At 31.0% G+C, this 10452-nt stretch overlaps 1 protein-coding gene across 11 annotated transcripts in view; it reads right to left on the bottom strand.

Moving 5' to 3' along the window:
• Positions 1–626: 626 nt before the first annotated feature.
• LOC143230425 (serine/threonine-protein kinase PAK 2-like) overlaps positions 627–10452 on the bottom strand; it is a 33418-nt gene continuing 23592 nt past the window's right edge. For 9 of the 11 annotated variants that reach the window (XM_076463965.1, XM_076463961.1, XM_076463962.1 and 6 more), the window contains 4 exons: positions 9081–9522; positions 7504–7698; positions 6380–6510; positions 627–3015 (listed from right to left, as the gene is read on the bottom strand). In XM_076463965.1, the coding sequence (XP_076320080.1) occupies positions 9283–9522 (240 nt within the window). In that variant the 3' untranslated portion in view covers positions 627–3015; positions 6380–6510; positions 7504–7698; positions 9081–9282. The remainder of the gene's footprint in view (positions 3016–6379; positions 6511–7503; positions 7699–9080; positions 9523–10452) is intronic. The other 2 variants (XM_076463968.1, XM_076463969.1) reach the window with 2 other exon arrangements.

The raw sequence follows: 10452 nt of genomic DNA, 5'->3' as shown, positions 1-10452 counted from the left end.
GTATTTAGTTGTCGGAGTGATAATGAATTTTATGAGACCAGAGATTATTATATCTTTTTAATCAGATGCAATGGACAACAGTTCTTGGGGTTTGAGTTTTAATTTCTAATTTTATTTTACTTGAACGTTTTTGGAAATGATTTGTATCATTGAAATATTTATTGGATAGTACTAGAGACCATTTAATAAACAAATAATAAATAGGTTTGTAATTTTACAATTAAATTTTGCACCTTGATGCTTTGCATCATGGTAGGGTATAATAGTACTATTTAATACTTTACAATTTCATCTATTTAATATATTTGTTGTAAGGGTGGAGGTTGAGAGTTTTATTATTTAGGGTGCTTTCATTTCATTTTGTTTCTACTTTAAGGTATTTAAGGGTAACTGTCTTCCTGCAAATGGCTATAGACAATTAAAGGCAGTAGAAGCTGAAACATTGTGGGTATAAATACTCAACTTGATATTTGATTTTTTTTTTTTTTTTTTTTTTATTATCCATCATGGCTGACTAGACTGACATCAGCATTTGAATATGTTTGATACATGGGATATCTAATGCATTTGGGTGCTATTACCACAGACATTATTCTTAATGATAATAAATTGACAACCTCAACAGATAACAGTAATGAAATAATTCATTATTGTTTGATAGTGGTGATTATACATCTATTAACAATTAATGTAACAATACACACACACACACACAGTACAACAATGCAAATATGTACAGAATAATGTAATTTAAAATAACTCACTTTCTCTTCTAATTTATTCAATTTTATTATGGTATAATACATTATATACATACATACATGTATATGGAATTCAGTAGACAACTCATGTTAATAACCATAACAAAGACCTCCAAATTTAAACTCGTACAAATTTCACTTTGTGGAAAAGACAAAATTTCCAGAAATTGTTCACAATTTTTTGTCTTTTTTTTTTTTAATACAAATCAAGAAAGAACTCTTACTTAGATCAGATTATTAGTTCACTTAAAACAGTTAACAGTTTTTATTATTATGTTTGTTGATGAAACATTTCCACTTATTCTCTTCTGAAGGTACTGAGATTTTTAGGGAAATAGTCAGTATGTTAGTGTAAGAAATGAACTTTAAAGCTCATATTACAACCCAACCCCTTGTATTTATTGAAAATATTATTGTAATTTGGGTCCTTGTTATTTCCTAGAAGTTTGTTCATCTGAAGTAAGTTTCCTAATCTGAGGCCAATCAAAATTCTTTCTTTGAGTTTTGCTTCTTAAAAAGCTGAAAATTGCCCATATAGATACATGAAGCAGTCACTCTTTGTCTAAGGCCTTTACAAGCTGCTCCATCAAGTTCAATTTTAAGTGAAGTGGAGCTAACAGTACTTTCAGGTTTAATGTTTTTCATCCTGTTATCAGGCTGACTCTGCATGCTCATTACTTCCTTATCCAGTTGCTGATTTTGTGTTCTGCTGTTCCATTTCACACAAAAGAAAGTGTAGAAACTTTGTCTTACTCAGTTGTTTATCCACCAATATTCAAAAGACTTAAGTCTCCACAAAATAACCAGCCATCTTCTATGTATTTTATCTCATTAAGAAGTTTGAGATTTTTGTACATTTTCTTCAAGTGAACCAAATGAGCAATAGGAATAGATGCATATATGTTACCATCATGAAGGAAAAGACCTTTTAAACCTCTTTTGGAGGAATCATAGAATAATCATCAATCTCTTGGTTCACAGACTGCAGCTTCTAGTACTGGTATTAATTCAGCAATATTGTTGCCAGAAACCATTGAACCTTCTTGGAAAAGGTATGGTATAAACTATTTCTCATGGTTTCTGTACCAGTAATATGATGTCCTTGAAGAAAGCACATTCTTACCACAACATCTAGATCACCAAATCCCTGAAGAATCCTTTGAAAGGCCCAAATCTCTTACAAAATCATTAATAAGGGAAAGATTTTGTCAAGACATCAAGGAAATGGATAGAAAGTATCAGGGAAGGGGTAACATCAGCATGATAGCTGATTATTGATGGTCATTGAAATGAAATGCTCCAGATGCAATACACAAGTCTATTTTTGTGAAAATTTCATGCAAAGTTCCAAGAGGGATATATGTGCTAGCCATCCCTAATTTAGCAGTGAAAGACTAGAAGGAGTATAACTAGTCATCACCACCCACCATCAACTTTTTGGCTACTCTTTTACCAAAGAATAGTGAGACTGATCTTAATTTAAAAAGCCCCCATGGATGAAAGGGCAAGAATATTTGGCTGGACAAGGATTAGAATCTGAGACCTGCAGATTGTAAGTTCAGCATCATAATTGATTACCTGGCCATGCCAAGTCTCGCAATATATAAGACCATAACACACAGTTTTGGGACTCAAATAATTAGGATGAGTGAGGATACATATTTACCTCACATTAGTGATCTTCCATTTCTTTCAGTTTGTTTGTATTTTTGTTAACAAATATAATAATAAAAAATGTTCATAGTTGTAAATAAAATAATTTGTTCTAAGTAAGGGTTTTGTTTCTTCCCAATTTGTAAAAATATCCTTACATTGTAGAAAAGAAACGAATATTATTTTCAAAATCTGTGAAACTGAATTATGGGAAATGATGGTACACTTTATAAACAAAATAGGAAAAACTGTTTGTGCCGTTGCACTTAATACATGTCACAAATAGAAAAATATTTGTTATTAATGCAGTTTCACTTTGTTGGTGGTATAATATTTTAACAACACAATAAATGTTTATTTCCATCTATTGACTTATTGTATATCCAGTATACTAATATTCTTTGGGAAATCTGGCAAACACAAACTGTTAATCTTCTTGTTCCAGAATGATGCTGGCTTTCAAACTGATTCTTGCAACTCATTTCAACATGTATTTGGGGATACTTGGATTTCAAACAATTAATAACTTCTGACTGCATCTTTGGTTATACGTATAAGGTGTTGTAAATTTTCATTGATCTGCTAGTTCTGTGAAAGGATGCTGTGCAAGAGATAAAAAACATGTTTAACAAGAGTGCTTAGTCATACACAATTTGTTAAATTAGTCTCTGTATACAGTATTGTGTAAAAATGCTAGCACATGAGAATATTTTGCCATTCTTTCAATTTTATTGGGCTAATTCTTCCATGCAATTACTAACAGTAAATTTCAACACTAATGTAATGCTTCAGTGATCCCTGTTGACAAATGAATGAATCAGGGTGAGAATACTTTCTTTTAGAATTTCCATATACTTGAACAAAGTGCAAGTTATAATGCTGCTGCTTAAAATAATGTACTGATCAAATTTAGGACCTGAAATAACTGTCATGGTACAATCTACAAATAAACCTTAGTAGAAACAGTGTTTAACACTATATATTAAACTCTGTTGTCATGTCATGGCCCTAAGAAGTATAAAGAATTTTCAGTAGAGCAGAGAGTTTGCAGAGAGTGATGTTGACTGGATTCCCAGATAAATTTATTTAAACCTGCAATACTCCCCAAACACTGTCAAGTACACCCCAGATTGTGAGACCCAGACAGGTAAGTTAGAAAATAGGAAAGGAAGAAGCAGAATACCTAATCTCAATGATACTGATGTTAAGTATCTATCTTTAAGTAGTCTTCAGGACAGAAGGAAGACTGCCACTGATCTCAAGCATGAGATAAACAACCATGTAACAAATAGCATAAAAGTGTCTAGATCAACATTATCAAGATGACTCAATGATTACGGAAAATATGGTAAAGTAGCAGTTAAAAACTGTACTTTGATCTCTAAATATTGCCAAGAGAATAAAATTAGCTAAAAAGTACAGAAACTGAACTGCTGATGATGGGGAAAAAGAGTTATGGACAGATGAGTCCAAGTTTGACATATTTGGTGAAAAATTTAGGTTGTACAACTGGCATAAGAAATGTGAAAGATACTTAACTCAATGCGTAGAACCTACCATGAAACATGCGAGAGGCAGTGTGATGGTTTTGGGGTGTTTTTTGCTGAAGTGATAGAAAATATTTACAAAATAGATGGAATAAAAGACCAGCACAAGTAGAGATATGTCTTGGTATATCCATTGGTTTGCATATTATTGGTAAATGATTCCATTACTAAGAAGATAATGATCCCAAACACTCATCCAACCTATGCAGAAATTACTTAGCTAAGTAAAAAAGCTGTTGGAGTCATTCAAATGATACAACTGCCACCACAGAGTTCCTATCTCAACTATATGGAGCAGATCTGGGATTTGATAGATCAAAAACTTGACAAATTAAAGTTACTTCCAAAGAAACTTTATGGGAATGTACTGGAGACATTTGAATTAAAATTCCAAAAGATACTTTTGATTAAATATGTTGCAACAATGACTGAAAGACACTCTGCAGTTATCAAAACAAAAGGAGGACACATGAAATATTAAGTGTTAGATGAACTCAAGCACTTCCACAGAGTTTCTGTTGTACTAAATATGAAGATTAATAAAATTTTGATGTTTCACCTGTTATTTACCTTCCATTATTTTTTGAAAGTAGCCTGAAATCTATTTTTTTACTTTATCCTAACACTTTAGTACAGAACTCAGGTATAAGTTTATTATTTTTTATAGGGTACAGCATTCTAAAAATATACTGACAAATGAAAAGTTATTCCACATGTGAAACTACAACTCTCTACTGCCATGTTTTGTATATACAAGGGAAAAACAAGTGTACTATAAATCCAACAAACATTCTAGTAGAATCTATAACATTTAACATTTACTTTGTAAGCAAATATCTTCAAGTTTGAAATTTCTACTGATAAAAATGTTACATATACTTTATCATAAAAAACATGAAAAATACTACAAAAATTTAAAAACAAAAAACTCGCTACACATTAACAGCCCTACACTAGTATTTCTATAATTTCTTTAAGAATTTCGTTTTATAGTAATATAAAATGCTACAGAATTTTTCATAATAAAACTTTAAGAACTTAAAGCAGGTATCAAAATCACACAAAAGACAAACAAAAATGAGAAGATACTTCTAACTGTTTTCAAACCATTAATGAGATGAAATTCTCCATTAATTATTAGAAAAAATTAAACTTTTTCATCAACATCTTCACAATATTTATTTTCTATTACAATTAACAGCACTGAGAATATCACCTATACTTACTATGTATGTTTTTTTTAGTAGATTTGTTTATTTTTCTCACATCTCAGAAAGTATTCAAAATGATAGAATGATGTTATATCTGTATCATATTGAAATTTCTATAGATTTGTATCAATGATCTTTCTTTATAAGGATTTACATAACCTACTGACACAACTCTTATTATAATTTTTCACAATGTATGACAGCACAGGTGTGTCATTTTTTTTTCTTTTGAATTTTGAAGGCTTTAGTATATGACATGATGGACTAATTGGTAAGGTTCTAATACAACTTTCTTCTTAAGACATTATATGGTACATTTTATTCATAGCAACATCAACTGACAAGTCATTTTAGATATGGTAGATCTGAAAGTCCTCACAACATATTTATTATATAAATATTAGATATCTGAGATTATCTAACTACAAACTTTTATAATGGGAAAAACATTTGCTATTATAATAATTTATAAAAATACAGCAAGCAGGCAAGTAACTCTTACTAGATAAAAAACAATCTGTACCTTATTAAATTTATAATACAATTAAGTTACTAATATTTTTCTAGCATGAACAGTTGTTTTTCTCTGTAAGTAGTTTGCAATGTACACCACGTTTATGTATAAATAAGGAAAAAGAGAAATCCTAACAATGATACAATTTTTTGTCATAAAAACATAAACAGAGAAGTATCTCTTCGATGAACCATTAAAAATTTAGTAAAACTGAGGTGTTTCTTTTAATGAATGGTAAATACATTAAAATTGAAAGTATCTGAGATAAGATCCAACAACATTTTGAGTTATATAATCTCAGAAATTTTATTATAAGAACATAGCTATCACGTTCAAACACTTTTAACCAATTAGATTAACTAAAGTAAATAGGAATGAATGGACTTAAATGTAACTAAATATTTTACAAAGTAAAAATATTTATGTAAAAGTTGGAGAGGGATGTAAAAATTCCACTGTTTTTTTAGCAGTAAAGTAGATATTGTATGGAATTATGAATATTACAAAATAAATAAAATGTGAAACTATGAGGTGGTGCCATATTAAGTTGAAGTTTTCACATTGTAAGATGAACAGCCAAGAATGACAATTAATTCTTACATTTACTGATATTGCTTTTGGTGTGTTATTGGTATAATAGGCTCAAAGCAAAACCAAATAGCCACAGTTAAATAACAGTAATTTATATCATACCCTCAAGAGTTCGGAGGCAGTGTATTGTTTATATATGTCCACTTCTAAACACTTGTTCAGGAAATCCTGAAAGACTGGAGACAGGTAATCTTTATTTTCGATGTCTCATTTGTTGATATTAAATCTAATATCTGAAAAAGGAGTGTGACTTGAAAACTAACTCAATAACCTAACTTAATGACACAAAATAACTCCAATAATAAATATATATATAAAATGAGAAAAAAAAATCATACATTACAATCAGTATTGTTAGTTACATTAGCATTACAGAGACAAAATATAGCTTACAAAACACAAAAATTCTTGCTGCTTCATTCACTATTACCAAATCCCTGTTGCTTTACAACCATCATATAAGGATGTACAAATCTTTGGATAATTTTCCCTTATAATGTCTAAATAGTTCCAAAGGTATAACTTTATATTAGCTGAATACCATGGGTAATTTACCTAACATGTTACTGTGAGCTTAACAAGATGATAGTGATATTATGGCAAAAAATGCTAAAGTTTAAGAAGTTAAAAAATAATAACATAATATGTATATTTCAAAACTTTCAAGAATTAAGTGCTTGTTGCTGTATACAGTCTTTTCAAATATTCATTGTTGCTGTCATTTTTCTGCTGTTCATCACTATCTTCAATACGTGTTTGAATCACGTGAACAGTCTTGTTTTTGTCTTTATTATAGTTATTCCCTGTAGTTGGTGGAAGATATTCTGGACAAAGCATACAATTGTGTTTTAAAAGTACAAAAATGTAGTTTTTATGAATTTGGGTATTGTGAAACAATGACGATTTTTTATGATCAACCTTATTAGAGAAACATTTGTGTTTAACTGAAGCAAAGCATTAATTCCACCAAATTATTAAAATATCTTGATACTGTTGATGAAAGACTAATTTTATTCACTGAAAGACTCTCTTAAGTTTATTAAATCAAAATTTTATACTGTTGTTGCACCAAAGTTTTTGATTTTATTTCTAATTTGATGCTTTTATAACTTTTAAAGCCTAAATAATTTATAGAGAAGAAAAATGGTAGACACTGATATAAGGAGAAAATTGAAATTCAATCTACTCTTACTCCTTGGGTGTAAGTATCAGTTATCAACACTTACCATGTCAGTATTTTCCTCAAAATAAGGAGGATTACAATCAATCATTTCAATGGTTGTGGTACCAAGTGACCAGATATCAACCTCAGGACTACATTCTTTCCCTTTTATTACTTCTGGAGCCATCCATTGAGGAGTACCAACCAGTGATATTCATTTATTTTGTTCTGGGGAGATGTGTGCAGGATCCAAAATCAGCTGTGTGATGGAAAGAACCAAAAATAAAATTACCATGTGAGAGAAAAGGAAAACAGAAATAAGTTATAAAGAATTGCTAGTCAGCATTATAAAATTAACTTAGGTCTATTAATAATTGTTATAGTTTTGTAGTAAGTTCATTAGCTTCAACATAGCTAACAAAGAATAAATATTTTTTAAAACTACTTTAACCTTATCCAGCCAGGTATACAATGTCCTTTTTATGAGGGCACATGACAACATTAACTTCACATTCTTTTTGTTCAGCATCCTCTTCTTTTCAAAGTTCAGACTTATAATTTATAACAAAATTATATTATCATTTGTTATAGATAAATTAATATAAAAGAAATATTCAAACTGTAAACTCTAATTTTGTTTTCTTCTGCTCCTATTGATAATTTTAATTGTAAATCCAAATTATTTAATCATACAAATGCATAAGCTTGTCACCATACACAAACTTGCTTTGTTGCAGAAGAGATACTGTGTAATAAAATATTTTTTGAAGTTTCTGGTGTTAAAATATGTAAAATCCAACTAAATAAAAAAATCATGCTTCAAACATGGAAAGTTGGTAAAATATTGAAAATAAACTGGCTTAAGATTTGTTATAAAAATAAGTGCAGATGTTATTTTGCTTTTATGTAGTTCTTAGTTTCTCCTTTGTGGCTCAAAATTAAAAGTGTGCAAGAAACAGCATTTCAAGTAAGCTCATCATTCAATGTTAGAATACATCAGTTTGGTTAGATGGTGAGAGACAAAGTATACAACTTTAAATGTTGTAGTCTAAATGCTGAAAACTACTAAAATATTGGACATGTTAAAAAGTTATTATAAAAGAAGTTAAATGCAGATGTATTTTATTTTCAATATTTGTCTTGTGTGGCTAAAAATTAGCAGTCTATAAAATATAGACCTGAATTATTTTTTTTTTAAAAACCTTTGATTTTGAATCACAACAGAAAAATTAAGAATATGGAAAAGAAAATACATCCATAGTTAACTTGTTTATAATAATCAAAAGTTAAAAATTAAACTTCAGACTCACGTTTTTGAAACAGTTTCTATATATTTTAAGTGTTTGCTATTTGTATATTACTGGCTTATAGTATCTTGAGAAAAATTTTACTTTACATTAATATATATATACACACAATTTATAATAAGGTCTTTACATAATGGTTCTTTTTTGAAAATATAAACTATCAATTTAATATTAGTTTTCAATTGGCAAACACTAACTCAACCTTTCATTTTAATAAAAACTAATGTGTTGTCACATTGTCAAGTAATCTATGTTACAAGGAAATTGTTACAAACAAGTAAAAATACTTAGAACTGCACATGTTCACAAAGGCATAACATGTCTAAAAACTTACCTAACTTTATGCTCAGTTTCCTTCCAAGTAAAATGTTAGCACTTTTAATATCTGTGGATTGAGGGAGAACTCCATTGGCAAAATACTTCTTGGATGAGATAACTGATGTGCAACCAGATTGAGCACACACAGAACTGCAACTAAATCCATTAGCTGTGTGCTCAGTAAGAAGGACCAATATTTGAAAAGGTAGGGACTAAGATCAAGAGATGCAAGAAACCACAGTTGATTTCTGGAATGGATCATGATTGACCCATTCTGAAAAAGAGAAAAAATATGATACTAAGCCAGAAAGACCACAAATATTCCAGGAGATTGATATCAAACTTGAACTTAACTTTGAACAACTGACAAGATAATTTCCCAGCATCCGAGTCAACCCCTCCAACCTGACCTGTAAAAAGGTGTAAATCTGATCTGGGAGGGGGAAGAAGTACTCCATCTGAAACATGAGAGAAACATTATAATTACAACAATATATACAGACAGACATCTTAAGCCATGATATAATTAATCCTCCTATACATTTATCATCTTGAAAATGTGTATGTAGGACAACAGGAATTTCAAATTTACTCCGTTTCCAATTTCATAGAAGTAGAAATACTACAGTACATCTATACTCTTCAAAACAAGAAACGCAAAAGGGATTTTTTTTTATTTTAAAGAGAAATATATGTAATAACGTTACAAGCTCAGAGTATGTGATGTTACACGTGTTAAGGCACTGATTGTCAGACCAAAATGACAATAAAAGTTGTGCACTTTGAAAACGGAGGAAAATATCGGATTTTTCGCCAAAACGCATTCGTGTCCAAAAAATTTGTTTGAGAGATCTGCATGTTCTGCAAGTGCAACATGTGCAAAATCCCTATAAAAGTGATGGGTTCTTGGTTTCCATAGCTCAGTGTTAAGCCACCGACACGCAATACAGTTACGCCAAGACTGACTGAAGCACAACGCCATTGGTCGCTTGGAAGCAGGCGAATCTCGATCAGATGTTGCCAGAGCTGTGAATGTCCACCCAAGCACCATCACAAGACTATGCTATGGAATCGTCACCAACAAAATGGATCAACTCATGACCGTCCATGATCTGGCAGACCTTGTGTGACCACGCCCGCACAAGATCGCTACATCCGGTTATGTCACCTTCGGGATAGGACCACCACTGCGACGTCTACTGCCTCAACCATACCAGGGCTGCGTAGGATTTCCGATCAGACCGTACGCAACCGTCTACGAGATGCAGGAATCCGACCTCGACGTCCAGTTAGAGGCGTCATCCTCACCCAGCAACATCATCAAGCACGGCTGCAGTGGACTCGGGCACATCGGGTATGGCCTCATCGACGATGGAGGCATGTTTGGT

This window comes from Tachypleus tridentatus, chromosome 10, assembly GCF_004210375.1.
Source record: "Tachypleus tridentatus isolate NWPU-2018 chromosome 10, ASM421037v1, whole genome shotgun sequence".
In the NCBI taxonomy this organism is placed as follows: Eukaryota; Metazoa; Arthropoda; class Merostomata; order Xiphosura; family Limulidae; genus Tachypleus; species Tachypleus tridentatus.
The sequence above is the reverse complement of the archived record's forward strand: the minus strand, read 5'-3'. Positions and strand labels throughout refer to the sequence as shown.